Source organism: Vigna radiata, chromosome 5, assembly GCF_000741045.1.
Source record: "Vigna radiata var. radiata cultivar VC1973A chromosome 5, Vradiata_ver6, whole genome shotgun sequence".
Classification (NCBI taxonomy): domain Eukaryota; kingdom Viridiplantae; phylum Streptophyta; class Magnoliopsida; order Fabales; family Fabaceae; genus Vigna; species Vigna radiata.
Genome location: NC_028355.1, coordinates 28,735,375 through 28,759,621, shown reverse-complemented (window position 1 = coordinate 28,759,621; position 24,247 = coordinate 28,735,375). Strand labels below are relative to the sequence as shown.

General features: G+C 35.3%; 1 protein-coding gene across 1 annotated transcript; it reads left to right on the top strand.

Moving 5' to 3' along the window:
• The first annotated feature begins 1,018 nt into the window (after window positions 1-1,018).
• LOC106761951 (succinate-semialdehyde dehydrogenase, mitochondrial) lies at window positions 1,019-22,635 on the top strand. Its single transcript, XM_014645584.2, has 20 exons — window positions 1,019-1,335; window positions 1,905-2,018; window positions 2,238-2,337; window positions 4,621-4,669; window positions 4,817-4,904; window positions 5,026-5,136; window positions 8,183-8,245; window positions 8,337-8,447; window positions 9,009-9,074; window positions 9,159-9,236; window positions 9,339-9,416; window positions 15,417-15,483; window positions 16,090-16,175; window positions 16,481-16,513; window positions 16,618-16,650; window positions 20,216-20,316; window positions 21,732-21,817; window positions 21,993-22,099; window positions 22,184-22,261; window positions 22,384-22,635. Exons 1-20 carry the CDS (start codon window positions 1,204-1,206, stop codon window positions 22,420-22,422), a joined length of 1,620 nt encoding a protein of 539 aa, XP_014501070.1. The 5' UTR covers window positions 1,019-1,203; the 3' UTR covers window positions 22,423-22,635.
• The last annotated feature ends 1,612 nt before the right edge of the window (window positions 22,636-24,247 follow it).

Here is a 24,247-nt window from a genome sequence, read left to right as displayed (position 1 = left end):
TTTTAACCATCTTATTTAACTTTTTTTTTTATCATTGTTCATATAAATTATTTTATTATTTGACTATTTATATGACATACAATAAAATTATAAATATTAGTTGTACTGTAAGGAGGTAGACGGACGGTCTTAGGGATCGTCAGGACGACCGCTACATCAAAGACCCGAGGAAACACAATGGTGAAGTCCAGTCTCGGCGGGCGGGACTAACCTTTGTGTATCAAACTGAAGAAATTCCGAGAGACGAAACGTATGACCTAGGCGATGGGCTCCGAAGCCCCTAATCGCCGTACGGACAGCCGGTAGCCAAGCTGGCCATGTCTGGAGTCGGGACGCCACAGTACGACGCTGTCGTGTCCGCATGACTGTATAATCATAGCCGGTCACGAATGCGTCAATAAGAAAAACCTTGAAGAATTCATCATAGCAAGAAGACCGGACGGTCAAATACGTTATTACGTCAAAAATATGCCAATCAGAACTCGGGGGGCCTACCCACCATAGAACCAGACGCTCACACGAAAACTTAACTTAGGGTGCTACACGGGTGTACGGTAGAGGTCAAAGATGGAAGCATGATAAACATCCAGGATTAAGGTAAAACCAAATTAGCCTCAACAGGCCTGCAATTGGGCCGTGATTAAGGTTTCACTAATCATGGACCCATGAGAAAAACTATAAATAGGGGTCAAAGGTAGAAGGTAGGGGACACATTAAATGCACATTTATTTCTCTCTCACTCTCTCTCTATCTCTATCTTTATTATAAAAGAGACTGAACATTGACTTGAGCGTCGGAGGGCCATTGGCAGGTACCCGGCCGGTCTTGACAAAGGAGAACGGACGAACAGAAGTTGGATCAGAGAAGGATCGGACGGGTTGAAGTGAGAAATTGTGCAACGGAGCTTGGACGAAATCCCAACCGGAACATTAGTTATTTTATATCTATTTTTTAAAATAATTATATGATAAAATGATTTTTTTATTATTAAAAGACAAAGTAGTTTCGACTTGCCGCTGGAAAGCCACCTAAAACTTGTCTGTTGCGGACTTAACCGGAACGGTTGTAGTGATCCCAATTAACACCACATCTGTGGCATTCATTCCTTATATTTAGATCAACTTATGCCAATCATGCATCCTCATTAACCTTTGTGACACTCTTGCTGATTCATTTTCGTAAGACAATTAGAAACAATCGCTAATGGCGGCACGGAACCTTTGCTGCATGGCACTGCGATCGTCAAAGCTTCTCTCTCGCCCTTCCCATCTTCTCTCTGTTCAGATGCGGACGCAGACGCAGATGCTGTCCTCTTCTCTTCCTCTCATCCGAAAGGCAAGCCCTTTTCCGTCTTTTCACTTTTGCACCGTTTTCATTTTCTGACCTACCCACTTCTCACCGTGTCTTAATGTTTGAATCTGATTACAAAGTTTCAATCTTTTTACCTGCATTGGACATATTTTCACCCATTTGTTCGAGAGGATAATTTTGATATAACGGAAATTTTATGCTTATCTTAACCTTTTTAAGGAGTTTAAAGTAAAATTCTATAATTTTCAACTATAGTGTCCTTAGAAATCAATCACTCTTCAATTGACTCTTAAAGTAATTATTACGAAAGTCAACAATTTTCAATTACAGGATAATCCATGTTTGAATGACGACACTACAAGCAACATTTAATTCTTTGTTTAAAGTGTGAACGACATGAATCTGATTTCTTATTAGTATTGTTAATAGTTCTGTGCCCAAAATTGATATTTGAATGACTAGTTTGATGTAATTATCATTAGAGGACCAAAATAAAGATACTTAAGCCTAATAAATGGGTGTTTGTTATTTTGTTACTATTATTTGGGATATTCTTGTTACTCGTTCATGAGTCAGGTTTGTTTGAATGGCAGATGAGCATGGATGCACAGAGTGTTGCTTCCAAGCTTAATAGTTCTGGATTGCTGAGGACTCAGGGCCTTATTGGAGGGAAATGGAGTGACGCTTATGATGGAAAAACCATAAAGGTATACTTGATGTTTTTTTTTTTTCTCTTCTTCTTCTTCCAATGTTTTTTTTTTTTTGGAAAAGTGCAATGGAAGAGATGCAGCACGTACTTGCTGCTTCGTGGTCTATTAATGTTACTGATAATAGTAGTGTAACCATGCAGCCTGCTTTTTACTTGAAATTTCTTTGTTTTAATAATGTTATTGTTTTAGCATCTTATATATTTGATGCCGTGGCAGGTTTATAATCCAGCAACTGGTGAATCTATTGCAGATGTGGCATGCATGGGTGGAAGAGAGACGAATGATGCAATTTCTGCTGCCTATACTGCATATCGATGTATGAAACATCCCAGTTTGATGCTGTATGTTATATTTCAGGCTACGAACAGAAATATAGGATAGTATTAAAATATATTAACATAAATGCCTCAATATATATGCCGTTTCCTAAGATACTTAGGGTGTGTGTGTATTTGGAGGAGCCAATAAGGAGCTTATTCGAGCTCTTTATGAAACTTTTCAGTTTGGTATATTTCAGACTACAAGTAGTGACCGAAACTAAATATGTCTTTGCCTAAGAAACATAAGGGGCGTTTGGAAAATAGCTTATTCTTATAATCTCTTTTTATCGTATTTCATTAAGCTTCGTGGTGAAGTTTATCAAAATAATAGTTTATCTCTTGTCAGAGAAAGATAAAACCAGAAGAAACTATGTAATATATTATCATTTCTTACGTAAAGCAAAATTCAAAGGGAGCACTTATAGTAGCTACCCTCGAAAGCAAAAAGACCAAAAACCAAAATAGAATCACTGAAAAGTGACAGCTGGAAATAACAACCTAAAGGGGAATATTGTGATAGTGTACGGAAAGATATACATATACAGAGAGAAAATAATATATTTTATATTCTTTATTTTTCAAAATGTTGAAAAACTGAAAGAGTTACAGATCTGGACTTTAAAAGATAAATCCTTGTGAACTTAGAATGTGCATCAACAAAGGTAACATAGTATGTGTAACCAGAATGCGATGGTCTTAGTAAAACTTAAGTACAAAGGAGTTGTCTAAACAGTTTCAGAGGTAGAAGAAGGAAGTCTATGGGACTTCCCTTTACAACAAGAAGACCATAAATCAATAACATTTTTTTTTTTATTGACGGAAGGAATATTGCAACGATTAAGGATGAGTTTAAGAACATGAGTAATTCATTTGGTTGTCACTCTCCATGTCCTTCTCTTTGTCCTTAGGTCATTGACTTTAGTGGAACTGATTGTATATCTAATAATCATTCTCTTTTCTCGTCCTTTACTACTACTACTACTACCACTATCAATTTTCCTGTTATAACTTTTATTAATGGTTGACAAACACAAGCCTGTAGCATTGGTACTACCCAACCTGTTCCATCCTTTTTTGTTGACTTTGTTCTTTATGCCCCTGACTATCCTCGTAATTTACAGTCTATCATTCGATTGACCCAATTCAATGACATTATCTTCACTTTCAATAGAAATAAGTTACATTGCTAGACTAGATATTAGGCATGATGGTCTCTCAACGATAGTTCATGCACACAATTAAGACACCCTGAGTTGACAAAATTTCAGAAGATGGTGTTGAGTGTAGAACATTTGTTTAGTTTGAATTGTGAGTCATGTTAGTTAAGAAAACATATTTGTCAGTCTTTTGCGACACTGAATAAACTAGTTTTGTCTCCTTTTTAACTAGTTTACTCTAATATTTGGGGTCCTTCACATATTGTTATTCCTTGTGGTTTTAAATATTTTGTTACCTTAATTAATGAGTATTCTAGATGTACTTGAATTTGGCTATGAAAAATCGATAAAAGGTGTTTTCTATATTTTAGATTTCTTTTAGAAATCAAAACACAATTTTGTATATTCATGCATTTTGTTTTAGTAGTGACAATGCCCGTGAATTATTGTCTCATCAATTCCAATAGGATCTGTCCTGTGTAAGGGCATGTTTTCCCTTTACTGTTGTTGATTGCTTTCAATATTTTTCCATTCAATAAAACTGTTTCTTCACTGTGAGAATTCATAAACCTGTTGTGATTATTTATTTTGAGATAGTATCTAGGTTTCTTGACACCAAGAAACCTAAAAGATATGGACTTTAAGGTCTCTCGTTTTTATTGGGAAGACAATCACTGTGTTGGTGATTTGGCAAATCTTGGGATTGATTATAGACTATTTTTTAAGTGGTTTAGTTTCATTTTTCGTGTTATTAGTTTAGATTTTTTTCGACGAACTCCTTGATTTTGGTTTTTAGTTGTACTCTTTGTGGGATAATGGTCGTTTGCTTTTGAGCATGGTCCCTCTATGTTTTTGTATGTTTTTTCCCATTTGTATATAGCTTTCCTTGTGATGGCATATGCTTGTTGAGTGTTGGGGTGCCAGCCTCTCTCGGATGCCAAGGTTCATAGTAATATCTAACATTTATTTAAAACAATGCCTCTCTATTCTTATTGTTTAACAATAGTCATACCCTTTGCTAATATATTAATGATGTATTAGTTCTTGGTTCTCTGAGCAAAAGATGAAATCCTGACATTTTGGACCATGGTAATATTAAGATGACTAAAATTTCCTGTGTAGCATGGAGCAAAACCACTGCTGCTGAAAGAAGCAAATTTTTGAGGAAATGGTATGGTTTTTCTCTTAGTATTTCACGAGTTCATGAAGCCTGCATATGTTTCTATGCAAGATAGCTTGACCTATCATGATGGAAGTTCCCGATTTGTATTTTTTTGTATAATAGTTGCATCTTGTTAATTTTCTCTTCATTTTCAAGGTATGATTTGCTAATGGCACATAAAGAAGAACTTGCACAACTTATAACCTTGGAGCAGGGGAAGACTCTTAAAGAGTCTATTGGTGAGGTACATAATGGGTGAACTTCTATCATTTGGTACTTGGCCAATTGTTTTTCCTTTTCTTTCTTATTTTCCCTGATTGAATTTCATTATGGTTACAATATATATGTAACTTACTATTTTACAGATAAACTATGGGGCTGGATTTATTGAGTTTTCAGCTGAGGAGGCAAAACGTGTATATGGGGATATAATTCCTGCACCTTTATCTGATCGGAGATTGTTTGTTCTTAAGCAGGTAGACTTGGTTTCTTAAATTTTTATTTCAGCAATTTTATTATACATTAACCAATAAGGTAAGGCTTAGGGGATAACGGGATTTGGCTTTCTATGCCACTCTATGTTGCATTTGGTTTAGATGAAATGTCTATCATCTTTAAGGATTGTTCTCAGCTTAAACATGTCATGAACCAAAATCCTTTTTATGACCACTATATGGCTCATGGTCTTTGTTAGGACCTTAGTCGTGGACTCAGGCTCAGTCACTAGGCCCATAATATGAAGAGTTTATTTCTAAAGTAATAGGAAGGGAAGCGTGGAGCAATTGCTGAGGTAGTAGTGAGAGTGAGTTGTGGGTTGATTGTGAAGGTCATTGGGATGAGAAGGGGACATTAACGATTGTGGATAGTTAGTTATTGGTAAAGAGCATTTGTTCCTTTGAAGGAGCCTAGCATTGGGCAGTAGGATTTTCAATTCTATTGCATTTCCTCTTATGCATTCATAATACACTCATTTTCCTGATTCCACCACTGATCTTTTATTTCTGATTGTGGTTTCTAACAAATTGGTTCGTTGTGTTGGATAACTCTATTGGGGAGGATGCTTTGAGTTTTTGAGTTAGCAGATTTGTTTTTCTCATGTTATGGCCCCATGGGCATAAAACAGTTGAAGCTTGCATTTCCAACTTTGCTCCTTGCTACCATGGTCCTTTCCAAATTATTGAAAGAATAGGAACAGTGGCGGACTAAATTCAGTTGTTGGATTAATCCAGTATTCCATGTTTATTTGTTAAAGAAGGTTGTTAGAAGTTATATAGTTGAAGAGGATCATCCTACTGATTTGAAGGGTGACACAGAAGGTTCCTTTGATTCGGAGGCAATAGTGGCAGCTTGTAGCATAACCAAAGCAGGTTTAGTTCCCAATTGTTGGTGCTTTTGAAGAAGTCATTTGGGCGAAGGTGTTCAATTTTTGGAGTCAGATTCAGCGTTTTATACCTGAGGACATGAATGTTATTCAAGAACTGACAATGTTAGGACCCCATTTGTGGACTCAGGTCCAGTCTCTTGGTCAGCAATGTGGAGAGTTTATTCCAGATGAAACAGGAAGGGAAATAGGTAATAATTATTGGGGGTAGTGAGAGAATAAGTAGTGGATTGGTTCTGAAGAAAATTCTGTTATAAGTTGCTTAGTGGTATAAGAGGGGGCATTACATATTTTGGATAGTTATTCATGGGTGGGGAGCATTTGTAGCTTCAAAGGGGCCTAGCTCTTGGCAGTAGGAACTTTTATTCTATTGTATTTCCATTTGATGCATTCATAATAGTGACATTTTCATCATTCGTGTTTCTTTCACTACTGATGTTTTATTTCTGATTGGGCTTCAAAAGGTCTCTTTATTGAAGTCTCCTTAGTATATACATATTGGTATTGAGAGCTCTATTTAATTGTTGTCCTTATTTTCCCTGTTTGTTTTATGGTTTAATTATGTTCTTAGGTTTTGAAATTTGGGTAAATCCCCTTTTAGTCCCTCAAATAAAAAAGGTTCTTTTTTGTTTCCTCAAATTTATAAAATAGGGTTTGTTTCTAAGTACTAAATTTGAGGGACTAAAAATAGTTTTGAACTTTAAATCTCAAACCGTAATCCCTTAAAAATTCACTTTAATGCCTCAAATTTAGTGTTTAGGAACTAAAATCATATTCTTTTTCCAATTTTGAGGATTAAAAAAGTTTTTTAAATTTGAGTGCACAACCAGAATGACCTTAAATTTCACAGACTAACAACATAGCCTTATTTATTTAGGGTATATAGTTAGTTCAGTATGGTACATATTGACATGTGATCTTAACGCAATAAGAAAGAAAAAAAACTTGTCTTATAACAATTTTAATTCTGTTAGTTTTGTTTGAACTTTGTTAATATTTAATATAATTGAGCATGTGTTTGGTATTTAGTATTGGTCATGTGCATTTATTAAAGAAAAAAATAATGTTAATTCGCAATTATTCTAAAATGAATCACTAAAGATTTTCAAATTTACAAAGCAAAAAGGAAGTCCTTTCAAGGATAATTGCATATTTTTCCTTTAATAAACACACACGGCAATTACTAAAGACCGAACATGTGTTTAACTACTTTAACTTAACCATTAATTGGTTAAATATAAAACTAACGGAATTAAAATTTTTGTACTAAGACTGTAACTTCGTTTTTTATTTTACTAAAAGTGAAATATACAAATTCTTTGTGTACGAATTAAGTTCTCTTCCACCCCTCCATTTTCTATGTTGTAGTAGAAGTGTTGAAATATATTGTATTGTTTTAACTAGCTTTTTGGTTTTGGGCTTTTTAGAAGCCTTATTTACGTTGATCCATAGTCCCTTAAATAGGGCACTATGTGTAATAGAATTACAACACAGTAATAATATTTTACTTCTCAGTTAACTCTCCAAACTTTTACAAGAAGAAAATGGGAAATGGTGCTTCTAAATTATATTGATGTGAAAAATGGCTACTAATAAAGCCAAAATATGTCATTGTTCAAGTGTGACTGAATATTTTATTTTAGGTCATATGTCAAGTAGGATCCAAGGAGGCACGCAAATGGAAAGTATACTCCCCTCTTATTAAAAGAAATGACATCAGGTTGTAGCTGTATTTTTATACATCGTGTAACTGAAAGGTGTTGGAAATTAAACATTGACTAGCACTAAGGCGAGTTTATAATATATAAGTGGGTGCAAATCTCATCTTATAAGCCGGTTTTGTGGGATTAAGTTAGACTTAAAGTCTACTTCTTAATATGGTATGAGAGCGATGGATTAGAACCTATCCTAACAAAATTTGATGTTTGTTTGGTGCGAGCCGTTATTGGACCCCTTATTAATATCTAGTCCTATACTTGATATGAATATACCTTAGCATGAGGGCGGTGTGTTGGAAGTCCCATACTGCGGGTATAATTGTTCCAGTTTATAATTTGATTTTACCAATTCTAATCTACTTGATAGTCCTGATTCCTAATATTTATGTAGATGGGTTTTGTTAATGTCTTTGGAATTTGCAGCCTGTAGGGGTTGTAGGTGCAATTACACCTTGGAACTTTCCCCTTGCTATGATTACTCGAAAGGTATCTTTAGTTTTGAATCTTCACAGCCAAATTTGACCCATTTTTACTTTTAAGTGATTTTACAATTTTTTGACCCATTCTAATATATCAGGTTGGTCCAGCCCTTGCATGTGGCTGTACAGTGGTGATAAAACCTTCTGAACTGACACCTCTCACTGCTTTAGCTGCTGCAGAACTCTCCATTCAAGCTGGAATACCAGCGGTAGTTTCTTAAAGATATCTTTATGACAGTAATGAAAGTTCATTGCATATTTTGCTAAGGCTCCATCTTTTTCGGTGTGATGTTTTGTAATTTTGTAATTAAATTGATTGAAAATTGTTATTTTATCATACATCAACAGCTTGATTGTTATGTTTGTATGTGGTTCATTTTGATACTTTGGAATGTAATCTACTACGTGTTTATGTGGAAACTATATTAAACTGTGTGCTGTTATTCTGTTTCCTTTGCATGTATTTTACTAACTTTAATGTTTTACTATTAATATTTTGGTACTGTACCATGTACTTGTTGCGTATGTGAAGTAGGTCTTCAGAAGAGAAATACTAAGTTGGCTCCTTTGGACATCCCTAATCATCATTAGTTTCTTCCACTAGATTGTGTAAATTTTCTAAAAGTCTTTAGTTACCCATTTCTTATGTTGCTATATGTTTGAGACTTCTTCCAGTCTTTTACCATAATAAACCTTCCCTGTTGTTTTTTTTTTTTCATCCTTCTCACCCTTGTTTATGATTTTAATGGGTGTGGTATTTTATGACACAGGGTGTTGTGAATGTTGTAATGGGAAATGCTCCTGAAATTGGAGACAGTTTGCTTGCAAGTCCACAGGTTTAGTGACCATTTGATTTTATGAAGCAATTACCTTGTGAATGTAATTGAATATTTAAGAAAGAAATTGTCAACCTTATTTAGGTAAGGAAGATCACATTCACAGGCTCAACAGCTGTTGGAAAGAAATTAATGGCTGGTTCAGCTGAGACAGTTAAAAAAGTATGCTTTGATTTTGTCATTAATTTCTTAAAATACTGGGTCTGTGCATCTAATACTTAAAAGAATATTTTACCCTTATATGCATGTTTTTTGGATTTCTAGGTATCTCTGGAACTTGGTGGCAATGCACCTTGCATAGTTTTTGATGATGCTGACCTTGATGTTGCAGTAAAAGGAACTGTAAGCTAGAAATGACGAGAATGCATGTTGGCTGAAATAATGTTTTTCTTCTAATATATTTCTTGATTTTTTGGGTCTAATTTGGTTACTATGTAGTGCTTGAAACCATTTGACAATGACTCAAGAATAATGTAGAGTTCTTGTTTAACTACAAAAACTTGAGCTGAAACCATGTGTTTCTTTGACAGCCCATGGGCTTTATTTATATTAAAAAATAAAAAATAATGCTCTTAATAAAATGAAATTTAAGCTTAACTAAATCTTACAAAATCAATTTGTAAAGTAAGATTTGTACATGCTTATATATTATAATTTGGCTGTATTTCTTGTTGAGGTGAACTTTTCAACACACCTCCTAAAGGATTGAGCATCTCGAGTGTAGGACACGGGGAACACGTGACATAGGCCCAACAACTTGCTAGGATAGACTCTAAATGATTCTAATAACACCTTAAGAAAGTGCAATTTAAGCCTAATTCAATCATATAAAGCTAGCTTGTAAGGATAGATGTGCATCTAGTTATTTACATAATTTGGTCTTATCTCTTGTTGATGTAGACTCTTCGACATTGGTTGAGTCTTTTTCTAATTGGTGAGATTTGACATGAATGCTTTTGAGCAAACTTATTTAAGAGACTTGATGCCACCTCCTACCCAAAATCTTTGTAATGAGTTTGTCGGTCTTGTTCTCTTATATGTCTAGTTTTTTCACTATTACTCAATGTGTGACTCAAACTCACTTGGATTCCTAATAATTTCCCTCTCAAGTGTTTGTTTTTTCCACATTGGATGACTTTCAATACAAGTGTTAGGCCCCTACTGGTAGTTAGGAAGAAGTCTGTATAAAAGGGGTTGGGGTGCTTTAGGAGAGTTAGTTTTTTGAGTTTTATTAGTTGTGCTAGAACTCTTCGAGTTCTGTGGGGAGAGGTTAAGCTCTCTGAGTCCATTGTATTCGACATTCTTGATTCTTTTTGCAATAAAGTGAGGTTGTACAGTTCTGGGTGATTGTTTGGTGTGTGTTTCGGGTGTTTCCTATAGGTTCTTGATTAAAAAGAACCTATCAACAAGGAACCCACAAACCTAGGATTCTTGACTAACTTTTTGGGTAGGTTACCAAGACAAACTATTGACTCTAGTACCATATTCAGGTAATGGAATTTAAGTCTAACTCAATCTTACAAAATTTTCACTAAGATATCAGGTCTAGTATCATTAATGTTGGGACAAGTTTTGATATTACCCACATGTATTGGTTTAATTGCCATCTCTTGCATGAGGTAATAGTGAGGAGGACCAATGTTGTTAATTGCGATCTAGATCGCATACTTGCACGATTTTGCGAGTTTTCACCCGCAAGCAAGTTGACGCGGAGACCGGATTGAAAGCTTCTTGGATCGAAGTGATCTTCTGAGGTAGCTCATTGGATCGGAGGGTTGTTCGTCGTGTCGATCTTCTTGGTGCACCTTCTCCATCTTCATGGTGCTGTGATATCAGAGTTAGATGTCATGTTTTATTAATACGATGACTTGACCATGTTTTAAAAGAAAGTGACCTGATCCACTTTTAATGAAAAACTAACCTAGCCCAAATAATAAGTTCGTTAACACTTTTGTTTCCCTCTTTTCTGTTATGGTTTGTTGGGTTTATGAGGGGAGGGGGTTCACTGGAGAGATACAATACCAATGAGACGTAAGTCCAATCACACAAGGGACTGACGACACTCTCAACCTAAAAACTTAAGGCAATGGGTTAATGGGTCTTCACCTTTATATAGTGTTCCACTTTCTCATTTTTATCCAATGTGGGACTTAGACTCACACTTGGATTCCCAACAAACATTTCCCTTAAGGGTGAGTCCTTTCCACATTGGTACACTTCCCCTCCAGCAAAAGCATTCCCAACCACGAATACCCCTTCTCGTACTGTCGTTCATCTTTAATGGGACACACTTACTTGGAACTCTTTCCAAGAAGACTTTCGGTACATGGACTATTGTACTCATTGAGCCGGTCACTAACACTAACCATGGGCTTTGATACCACTTCTTAGATTTATAGTGGTGGAGGGGGTTCACTGGGAGATACAACACTCTCAACCCAAAACCTTAAGACAATGAGTTAATGGATCTTCACCTTGTGCTTTACTTTTTTATTTCTACCTAATGTGGGATTTAGGTTCACACTTGGGTTTCCAACAAGGGTTAAGGGTCCATAGCTCACCAAAATAATAGACACTTCACTTTGCACATAAAGGAGAAAACTCACGAGCCATACGAGCTGTTTACAACATCCACCTACGTTGTTGAAACTCGTTGCCAACAGTCATTGTTAATGATCGTGACCCTTACAACCATTGTTCTTCACCATTTTTTTCTCCTTGCGTCTTGCTTTTTCTCCTCACCATTCACATTTCTTTAGTTTGTATTTCAAGAAAAATGGCATCAGGTGACGCCCGAAGTGGAAGTGGAATTGGAGTTAGGATTGATCTGCATGGAGTCATTGTGTTTCTATTGATGGGAAAACAAGAAATCTGAAATGTAAATACTGTGAAAAAGTATTGACAGGTGGAATTTATCGACTCAAGCATCATTTAACAGGAACTTCAAAGGATGTACATTTTATGCAGAAACTCCAATTACCAGAATGATTATTATTGGTCTTGGCTTGATGACTGAGGCGTGCTTGACTAGGTGGTTTCAATTTTAGGAGTGGATTACTGATTCCATTCATGCTAGTGTTAAATAGCTCAATATTTTTAAGGTAATGTAGGTCTTATCGTTCATTATTTCTCCCACATCATAACTTTTGTGTTTGTTATTCAAATTACTTGAGTCTAGAACTAGTGATCCTTGCTTCCTGTTTCTTTCAATAAGTGGTAAAAGACCAACTTAAGTTTAAATACCCACATTACAAAGATTAGTTCATGTTGTTATCTTCTAGTCATCTTATCACCTTCTGTTAGGCCTCTACTGGTAGTTAGGAAGAAGTCTGTATAAAAGGGGTTGAGGTGCTTTGTTAGAGGAGTTTTTTGAAGTCTTATTGATTGTGCGAGAACTCTTGGAGTTCTTTGGGAGGGGTTAAGCTCTCTGGGTATCTTGTATTCATCATTGTTTGGCAATATATAGAGGTTATACAGTTCTGAGTTGTGTGTTGGGTGGTGTACTATGTGCGTTCTATAGGTTCTTGATCAAAAGAACCTAATATATGGTCCGACCTGCCGGATCAAGAAGGGGAAGAATCAGCGATGGGTAGCCAAACGGAGGGAAGATTAGACAATCTTGAGATTACGGTGGAGGGGATTAAGGAGGAGACGGCTGCAATCCGACGCGACCTACATCAAATGATGAGGTTGATGGGTGAAGGTCAGAATAATCAGGGGGGTGGTTCTGATGGGAGTAGCAGCTCTATGAATGATAACCCCGAAAGAGGCGACAATGGGGGAATACCACAGATTTTGCGGAAAAGGGTGGAATTGCCATCGTTTGAAGGGGTGGAGCCGCATAGTTGGATTAACAGAGCGGAACGGTTCTTTGACGTCTAGAAGGTGGATGAGGAGGATAAGGTTGAACTTGCCCACATTAGCATGGAAGGGAGCGCGAGTTATTGGTTCAAATATTGGAAAAGAAAAAACCAAGAACCGTTCTTTGTCGGGCTTGAAGGCTGGGTTGATTAATCGCTTCGGAGGTGGTTTTCAGGGGGACCGTATACGAACAGATCGCAACGCTGCGGCAAGATGGGACGGTGGACGAATTTGTGAGGAGTTTTGAGATACTTTTGGGTCAGACCCAGGGGCTATCGGAGGAGCTGATATTGGGATTCTTCCTAGCTGGGTTACGAGAAGAGATTAAAGGCGAAGTACGAATCCAAGATCCTCAAGAGTTGAGGGTGGCCATGCAACGGGAATGGGTTCAAGATTAACCAGCCTGGATCACGATTGATGGGAGCAGTGGTGCGATCCGAGCCTACTAGACCCATGACGAACCAACACGGAGGAGCGGAGAGTGTGGTGTCGATACTGCAAGAAGTAGTCGCAACCAAACCAGCGGTAAGGATAAACACTGTGGGGGGAAGCGATAACAGAGGGAGAACGACAAGGATAAACCTTCCTTACCCAGAAGTCCTTAAGAGGAGAGAAGAGGGCCGCTGTCTCTGTTGTGGAGTTTCGTTCGCTCTTGGCCACCGTTGCTCGGAGAGAAGTTTGGGCGTCCTACTGCTGACGGAGGACGAGGAGGAAGCTGTGAATGACGAAGTGGGGGAACTCGAGTCGAAAACCATGGAACTGTCTGCATGTTCGATGGAAGGGATGACACCACCCAAAACGATGAAGCTGGTGGGATGGGTCGGAGGAAGAAGAGTGGTGGTGCTCATTGACAGTGGCGCTAGCCATAATTTCGTCGTCAGCAAGGATTTGGCCGAGGACGTGAAGCTACCTGTGACAGAGACGTCGAGCTTGGGGGATGGGCGGAAGAAGGTTACTCAGGGACGGTACGATAAGATTCAGCTTAGTTTGGGGAAAGCTACGGTGCTGGAGGATTTTTACTTGTTCGATTTAGATGGAGTTGATATCATTTTGGATACAGCCTGGTTGGCTAAGTTGGGAGAGGTGGTTATTAACTTGACAGAAATAACCACGAGTTATTATCTAGCGGGCAAAATGGTGAAAGTGAGAGGAGACCCTACATTGTCCAGAAAATTGGTGGAGCCAAAAACTCTCTTGGCAAATTCTGAAACGTGGACTTTGTTGTGGGATTTAGACTTAGTGGAGAAGCATGCGCACAATGAGCTTGACAGAACTGTTGAAAATTAATTTTTTGATGCAGAAAATTAATTTTTTGACAGAAGTGCAGAAAATTAATTTGGAAGCGGTGCTGCAAGCGTACTATCGTGCACTTCGAGAGATGCAAGGCTTACTACCACCTCTTGATATTAAGCAACATTACGGAATAAAATTTGAGACTTGGAAAGTGGGTTTCACTGAGAGGAGAAAAACCATGACCAAAAGAGATCTTGAGATGGGCGGTGGGAGAACCAAGAACAACAAAACAGGGGAAAACTGCGAAGCTGATACCCATTGGACATCATGGCTGGTTTGCTTGGTTTTTCTCTTCAACATTGACTTCAACCTTGGGGACAAGGTTGTTTCGGGGGAGGGTGGTATTGTTAGGCCTCTACTGGTAGTTAGGAAGAAGTCTGTATAAAAGGGGTTGGGGTGCTTTGTTGGAGGAGTTTTTTGAAGTCTTATTGATTGTGCGAGAACTCTTGGAGTTCTTTGGGGAGGGGTTAAGCTCTCTGGGTATCTTGTATTCATCATTGTTTGGCAATATACAGAGGTTATACAGTTCTGAGTTGTGTGTTGGGTGCGTGTACTGTGTGCGTTCTATAGGTTCTTGATCAAAAGAACCTAATACCTTCACTAGATTTTTCAATGTGCAACTGTTAGCTGATGAAGTTTAAGTATGTGTTCTTTTGTTTCAGGTCTTATCTAGCATTATGTATTGGGCTCGTGAAGTGATTTTTTTAAACTGTCTTTTCACTAGCCTTTTTGTGATTTTTATCCATTTTGTAGATTTTATTTCCTTCAAAAATTTTAGTAGAATATTATTTATTAATCATGTTTGAGATTTTAATATGTGCTCTAAAATAACGTGCTCTCTATATCTATCAAATGAACAGAACTCCCACAACATGGGGGAAACCTCCCCAGTTTAATTTGAGCAGTTTTGGAGTTTTATGTGGAATTTCTGTTTTTTGAAGATTATGGTTTCTGTGCAAGGAATATTTTGTTTATTATAATAATCAGCAATGGATTTGTGGTTGGGAAAGTTGACCATGGGGTGGCATGGTAAAAACCAACAAAACTCATAAAAATGTTAAAAAATTGAATATAAGCTTCCAAATTTTGTTAGTCTCTAAAACTGAAAGTTAAATGGCATGTTGTAATTGTCCGTCCTTCAGTTATGATAATATCACTAATTATAAGATGTCATTAATTTGATTGCAGCTTGCAGCAAAGTTCCGTAATAGTGGACAAACATGCGTTTGTGCAAATAGAATTATTGTACAAGATGGTTAGATTTAAAAGATAGTAAACTGTCAATTTTTTTTGCAATTACATCTGTCATCTCTTGAAACTTCTCATTCAAATGTATTAATGTTGCATGTTTATGATTCCCAATTTATGAAAACTTTTAAGAGAATTTGATACTTTTTTGTTTGCTAATCCATTTGATTAAGCTCCTTCTCTTTAATCGTATGAGTTTCCGAAATGTACTATCTTTTTGACAAAAAGTGCTCTTTTATATCAGTGTTCTTGATATGATCATGATGACATTGTGAAACTTTACTCGATTCTTACTAGCCTTTTGTAACCTTTCAATAACGTAATCATTAATCTTATTGATCATGGCTACTGTGTGAATGGATTTTTATTTATGATCTCATGATATGACATTGAATTTGTTACGTTTAAAAAATAAAAATTTCAGAAACAAAAACAGAAGAACCCAAGATAAACAATAATGATAATTGCAGTGACATTCTTATGAGATTTCTCTCCAAAGAATTTTATATTCCTTTTGATGGTTATGTTTGCTGTTTGAAGTTCACACAAATTAGTACATTATTTGTTTTGGTACTCTTTGATTTATGTTTTACTTAATCTTTTCTTTGTGAAGGTATATATGAAAAATTTGCAAATGCACTCCGTGATGCTGTTCTGAATATGAAAGTTGGGGATGGTTTTAGTGAAGATGTGGCACAGGTAGTTGTTGGTCTGTTTTTGTTTTAATTTTTTATGTTAGTTTCTGTTTTTTCCTTTGAACCCCACTGTCTACGGTTTTCCAACTTAGTGGGGATAATTTTCATTCAAATAGAATTCAGGTGGTGTTTGATAAATAATTACTTTCCTTTCCAACATTTCCCTTATATATATATATATATATATATATATATATATATATATATATATATATAATATGTTGAGTGTCATTACTCTGTAGAGTCCTCTCCTAAATTTAGAGAAAATGAGTCATGGTGTAACTCAATTTCATATCCATCTCTAAACAGGGCCCTCTAATCAATGAAGCTGCTGTGCAAAAGGTTTGTGTTTCTCTTAATATTTCATTTTCTTTTTGCATTGTTAGAGGGTCTCCTCCAACTGATAGGAACAATTTTTTCTTTTGCTTTATGGTTTTTACTTACAGGTGGAGTCCTTAATTCATGATGCTACATCAAAGGTTTGTTGTCTTTGCTATTCCTCCATGTGATTATTTGCTTTAACTGCCCTGGCTCCCCTCTATGTAAGGCTGGGCATGGTCAATTCTGCGTTGAAACTAAACTGAACTGTTACTGAACCTGATTTTATTGACTTTATAAGAATAGAAGTCTTGTTGAAATTGTTATCATCGAAAATTATTTTGAGCAGTTCCTATTAAAATCCGAAACTTTATCTTTTCACTTAACATGTCATATATCTTCGTCCTGTGACGGCACCAATATTTTACATTGTGATAGGACTGACTACCGCATAGTGGTACATGTAGGATTTGTATGTGGTCTTCAAAAGCTAAACTGAAAAATAAGTCAGCATCTCTGTTGGATGGTGAAGCTTGTTGCTTGAATATTGGAAAAATTTATTATTTATATAATCTTTTGCTATTGAAATGAATGGTTCCCTCTTCCTTTGGTATTAATGGCTTGTTCTTCATGGTCACTACAAAGCTTGTTGTGGTTAATGGCTTTTGTTTCTCGTTGCTGTTCCGAGAATATACATTTTGTTAATTCAGTGGATGAGTTTCGTTATAACATAAAGGAGAAAAATAAACAAGTTTTCCTACCAATCTTTAATATTGAGTTTTTTCTATAGAAGTCTCTTCACTTCCAATTTTATTATGATTTTGTTTGATAGGAACTCCTAAAGTTTTACATCCTAGATTAATTGTTCTTCGAGGAGTTCAAGTACAAAAGTCCCCTGCATACTAGAATCCCTCAACTATATAAAGGAAACCTCACTCATCCTAACAACCTAACTCACAACTAGTTCTTAATATGTTTCCTCCTATCATACACATTATATCCTATCAGGTGGGATATCATAATTTTGAGGCTTAGTTGAGTGTGGTGCGTTTGAGGTTCAAAAAGGGATGCCTTAACTCTCATGTAAGGTTGGCTATTTGGCTGAGTTAATTTTCACAAAATTGTGCTTTGATCCTTTCCATGCTTATTATATGTTGGCTGTTTTCCTAAAGGTCGAGACAAAATTAGTGGCAGCCTATCAGGGTGTTTTTCTTGCTCAGCTCTCAATGTAATGTTTGGCTGTTTCCTCACTAGGTAGGTGCACTTATCTGTGAGATACGTCTGCTTTAATATCCCTATCTCAGAATCTCCTAAGCCTCTCAGAGACTCCATAACTGTGTCAACATCCGCAATATATCTAACACTTTGCAACTAATCTTGCTCTATACTTGCTTATTTACCCATTTGCCTTATTTTTCATTAAAATATCCATTTTCACCCTACGGACTTGTTGAGTTTCTTTCTAATACATCTATCTTCTCTATCATGACTTGAGTCCAATGTTCACTTCTCATGGCTTCTTGGATTGAGGTAGGGATTCTCATGGAATCAATGGCACTAATAAAGCTTTGATGTCTATTAGAGAGATTGTCATTAAAAACATATTGAGAATAAGGATATTTAACATCAAATCTTTTTCCCTTGCTCAACGCAATGAGTAAATTCTTAGTAACACTTGTGTCCTCATTAATTACTTCTAGGTTCCATATCTCCGAGTGAGAACTCTTCTTGATTTAAAGTCAAAGTGAGTTGTCTTCTCTAAATAGTTTTTGCCAAAGAATGTCTCCTTGCTCACCATGGTTCGATCCCCTTTGTTGCAACTTCATCAACTGGCTCTTGGGCATCCTGTAGAAATAGATATAGTAATGAAAGGAGGGAGAGTGCTTTCTCCTCCTGAAGCGTAGGATGGATGAAAAAAGATTTTGTTTCATGATAGGTGACATTGATAGTGATATCACACAATGACTCTCTGTATGATAACATTTGTACCTTTTTATTAGGGTGATAACCAATAATTACACAATTAAAAGCTCTTAGATCTAATTTACTATGATTAGGATTGTGAGTGAATGAAAACAGAACATCCAAAGACTTGACAAGGTAGACTTGACACTATGGGTGTATAGGGAACAAAGAAAAAAGACTCAATAGGATTAACGTTAATAACCTATTGACAAGGTACGTTACAATTAACGCATTTTCTACCTAGAAGGTTTAAGGAACAGACATCCGAAAAAAGGAGGACTTTAGCTACTTCTAGAACATGTCAATTTTTGTTTTTTACAACTCCATTTTATTGTGAAATGTTCACATATTTTAACTCATGAACAATACCATTATGAGACAAATATGGAGAATTCATGATAGGTTTCCAACCAAGAAACCTGATCAAGAACCCTCCTTCTCTCACACTCAACAGTATCACAGCAAGAATTGGAAAGAATCTGAGTATTATTAACAGAAAGGATGAACTGTACAGTCTAATTGCAGGGGCATAATCCCCTTCACAGGTCTAAGGCCTGTCAACAACAATATTCTCCAAAAAACTGCCTTCTAACTATCCCATCAATCTATTTATACAATTTCTCTACCTTTCATCCTAATCTCATTTCCCATTATACCCTTATATTCTCATTACCCTATATCCTAACAATTCATGCTTCACATATTTAGTACCATGCATAATGTATGTCAATGTGACATGAGCACAAGTATCAATAATAGTAACAAACCATTTTTCTCCATAAATATATTCTAAAATAGGTTCCCCAACAATATAGTGAATAGACTCGAGTTAGTAGTAGAACATATAAAACATCCTTTAGTACCATAGATGATTCTAAAATTACATTCCCATATCCCCGAATGGGTACACTATAATCATTTGCAATAGTAGTGAGTTGTTCTCTGATCATGTTAACTATTTTATAGCTTAGGAAAGGAGTCATGTGATTAGTTATTCTTGAATCAAGAATCCAAACATTGGGCCAAATTATTGAATGCACTCCTACCTTTCATGGATAGCGTATATGATCCAAAAGACTTGGTCATTGATTCAATCATGTTCTCAAATGATTAAGTTTCTTTTTAAAAGCGCTTTCATATCAGACATTAAAAAAACAACAACAAAGAGATAATAAAGGACTAACTTTGATAAGAAAGAGAATCTGTTTGGCAAAAGAACTGAAAAAATTTAGTTCTAGTCAAATTGGAATCATATGAAATGTCACCACCCGTTGAAATAGGCTTAGGAGATACCAACAACACTATTTGTGGCAGTGATGAGTGGGGCACATCTTTCTCCCCCCCACTAACCTCAACCAAGATAGACAATTTTGTGTACATATAATTTCCTCCCTTATGATTATGTCTGGAGTGCAGGTTATGGCATTTTCTTGGCTTCGTTGGCATTTCTCTGATGCTTGTTAAGCTACTGTGTTGTATGCTTGAGCAGCAACAGAGTCTAATTCCACAGGATGGGTTTGGTTACATTGAACAAACAATGTTATTATGAAAAACCGAGGTCTTTTAATTGTCTATTGGCCATCGTTCTTTATAGCTATGGTGTATGAAAAGAAAAATTTATATTCAAAATGTTTTCTCATTTTTTTTTTCAGATGTACAACGTACAATTTTTTTGCTCTTTGAAAAATATTCCAAGGTGGATAAATATGTCTAGTAACAAATGGTTATAATTCTCACAACTCATTTCCTCTTTATCTGAAGGGGGCAAAAGTAATTCTTGGGGGTAAAAGACACAGCCTTGGATTTACATTTTATGAACCAACGGTGATCAGTGATGTCAACATTGATATGCGCATATCCAGGTAAATCTTATGCCACGTTGTCTAGGTTTTTTATTTGTGTTTCTCATTAGATTGCTAAGTTATAACTGACACCTTTGACATGATATTTTGATTGTTTTCTTCACTAACTGATATTCGCACAACATACCTGAGCTTGGGTATGTTATAATATCTGGCCTTGTTAGTTTAATGGATACTGTACCTTAGATATCTGGTGCCCATGCATTATATTAGTGAATTCAAATTTCAAATTTCTTAAATAGTCAGGAATAAGATAAGATCAACATAATTGTTATTGAAAATTCGAAGTTTTGTTTTTTTTTTTTTAATATGCTCAATGGCCATGCTTATTATGCATGGTTAGATATAGCTTCAGGAGTGGAGATTATGTCCAATAATCTGCAATGAGAGAATACCTTTCACTGAGAGTAGGATGCTTGCAGTGCCAGTGCATACTCAGTTATATGCGAACAAGCTTAGAGGAATTCAAACTAATACCTAATCAGCTCTAAAGCACTTTATAACTACTCTAAAATGGATATTATGTATTGTCTCTGTCAGAATTGTGTAACTTATTTGGATGGGTTAACTTGTTAGAATTGGTTAACTTATGCATAGTATTGCCTTTCTGACCTATATAGATGTACTATGGTGGTATCTATATTGTATCTATTAGACTTTTCTGAGAATTATAGTATTAGAAAAGTTTTTATCAGAGAATTAGAGAGATATAGGGTGTAAGACACCATGTAAAACGGATGTAGGATGTATGCCTTAGCATAAGAAGAGAGCCCAATCCTAGAAACTAGTCCATTAGGTGGGAGAGCATAAAGGCTTAAAGTACCACTTGGGACTCTTAACAACATGTGTCAAACGCCCCCAGCTATTATTATCAGCATATTCTGTCACTGTCATTCTTACATTCCTTAATCAAACTCCACTCAATCACCTAGAGTCCCTTCCCAGTTGATCACCCTAGATTTTTGGGTAAAGAATTCCTTAATTATATTCTAATTCTTGACACGTGAATTATAGTTTCCCTGTCACTACAGATAATTTGTGAACTGCTTTTTCTGCTTTCTTTTTAAGATAAATAAACTGGATGTTCTGGGGTTATAGATGGGGTTTTATATACACAAGGTTAGTCTTTATGAAGTTCAAACTGCAAATGAGTTTTGTAGAAACGGAACTGCAAAATTATTGAATCGTTTCACTTCATTGTTTGTATATCTTCTGAAAAGCTAGCTTGCACTTGACTTTGCTGATATGAGGTTTCAAACCAATGTAACTAATGCAATTTATTGTTGCATATTTCCAGAAATTTTAGTATAGTTTCGTATCACTTTGCCTTGTCATAGTCAAAAGGAATTTTGTTTTCAATTTTCAGTGGACTTTTTTCTCTGGTTAATTCCTCTATATGATTTGCCTTATACCAGAGAGGAAGTATTTGGACCTGTTGCACCCCTTTTGAGATTCAAAACTGAAGAGGATGCTATCAGAATTGCAAACGACACCAACGCAGGTAGTTCTTGTTTACTATATTTTCTAGCTTGATTCTTCTTTTGGAAGGCTAAAAGAATGGTTTTTGCCCCCCACCCATGCTGCCATTTAAACGTTTCTAGTTTCGACCAATCTGGTCACTCTTGGTTTAACTTCGTCAAATGTTTTTCACCATGAAACCACATGTACATATGAAGGTTTGGGTTCATACGTGTTTACGAACAGTATCCAACGATCATGGCGTGTAGCTGAGGCTCTAGAATATGGACTTGTTGGTGTTAATGAAGGAGTAATTTCAACTGAGGTGCGTCCCATTCCTTATATTCAACGAGATTAAATTGCAATGATGTTTTTCTGATGGGTTTATCTATGCCTATGATTGATGTAGGTGGCTCCTTTCGGTGGTTTTAAACAATCCGGGCTCGGAAGAGAAGGCTCCAAATATGGAATGGATGAATATTTAGAGGTACGGAAAACTTTACTTTATTACGTCAAGCTCTACTTTGAACAATGCATGTAACTCATTTCGAAAACTTTACATTATTACGTCTGATATTGTTGAAGTTTATCCCTATATTACTTTTCCAGATAAAATATGTCTGCATGGGAAACATGAACAAAGAATGAAGTATGACATTGCCAAGTTAAAAGAGAGGAGTTGAAGCACATGCATAGAGCTGCGTGCTTGTTGTACACAAATAAAAGCAGGCTTTGTTCTGTTGTTTCTGTTTCTGTTTTTCATTTCTTTCTTTGAGATCTTATTGAATATTAAAAATTGTTCTGTAGAAGATACGAGGTTGAAAAAACAATGCAAATATCCTTTGACCCTTTTGCGGTATAGATTAAGTGATTGCACGTTTATTAATGTTTAGAATCTAAAATCATGTTAGACATTATAGGTAATGTGATTTTGGATGTGTTTGGCATTTTATTGAGTAATTTTACATAATTTTATGCAGAAGGATAATATCTTCGAGGGTTAAATATGTTTTTAGTCTTTATACTTTGGGGTGATTTTGATTTTAGTCTCTCTTTCAAACTAAGGTACAATTTAGGTCTTCAATTTTAGTAAACTTTGGTTTTAGTCTTTTTTACCAAATTTTTTTAACTTTATTTGTTGTTTCAAGCACGATTCATTATAGCATTTGGTTTGTTTACACTGTTTGACACATTTTTGCTTCAATGTTAACTGAGAAATGCGTTTGAAACAACAAATAAAGTTAAAAAAATTTGATAAAAAGGACTAAAACCAGAGTTTTCTAAAGTTGAAGGACTAAATTGTACCTTAGTTTGAAAAAGAGACTAAAATTAAAATCACCATGGACTAAAAACATATTTAACCCTATCTTCGATTTATATTTTACTATTTACTATTAGTTAGTTTTAAAAACAAATAATCTGAATATAAAATTATTTTATTTCAAAACCAGTTTTATCCAGAATTCGTTTTCTAATAATAATTGTATTTAAAATAAAAGTTGAAATCAATTGCCCCAAACAAGCTCAAAAGTCAAAATGTGAATGTTTTGAAATGATTTTCATAAACTTTTGTATTTTAGAATTTTTGAAGTATAATTTTGTATTTTGGAATGTACTGTCTAAAATATATATTATTATGTATTTTAACATATGAATCAAAAAAATATATTTTAAATTGTATAGTGATATTTTGAATTATAGAGTGATATTATAGACAATAAATGTGTCATGTTAGGTTGTCATATTTAACCAAATCATCATGAGACATGCAAGGACATTATCCTTGCGGACTGATTAATATGTAGGGCCTAGTATTAAAGTTTTAATTTTTTTTAGAAAATATATATACGTATATAATACTTTTGCATATGAAATTTAAGAAATTAAAATTGTTATCTAAATAATTTTTTTTAAAAGATATTTATTTAATTTAAATTTCAAGTATTTTTTAATTATATCAAAATTTCTCTAAACGAAATTCAAATTTAAGTTGTGAATCTAAACACAACTCAAGTTAAAAGAATAATTCTTAAAATTTAAAGAACCTTCACCATTAATTGCTCACTACTCTTATGAAGAATGCTGCTCTTACTTTAAGAACATATATATGATCTCACAAAATAAGTTATGAAGAATAAAGGCAATGTTAAGGATTAGGAGTTTGTCTCTTAATATTATTTCACTATGATTAAAACGTGTACAGCAAATGAATTGAGATGTCATAGCTTAAAGGAATATCTTTTTTGGTACTTACATTTTGGTCTAACAAATTATGAACAAGTTGACTTGATGATTATACCTTAATTACATGTTAAAGATGTTGGACTTGAAAGAATAAAGTAAGTCTTAAGAAAAATTGTTTTGGTGATGATGTTTAAAAATTTTGATGATGAAGATGTAATATGTATTATATTTTTTATTGCATGTATTTGACAGTCCTACATACAATATATTCACAAGAATTTTAGTTTAG

What these genes read in the sequence shown, in the direction of transcription:
- LOC106761951 (XM_014645584.2), top strand. Translation starts at nt 1,204, where the DNA reads ATGGCGGCACGGAACCTTTGCTGCATGGCACTGCGATCGTCAAAGCTT. An exon ending in TGCCTATACTGCATATCGAT is followed by an intron (nt 2,338 to 4,620) that starts GTATGAAACATC and finishes TTTCCTGTGTAG; the next exon opens with CATGGAGCAAAACCACTGCT. An exon ending in TTCATGATGCTACATCAAAG is followed by an intron (nt 16,651 to 20,215) that starts GTTTGTTGTCTT and finishes CTTTATCTGAAG; the next exon opens with GGGGCAAAAGTAATTCTTGG.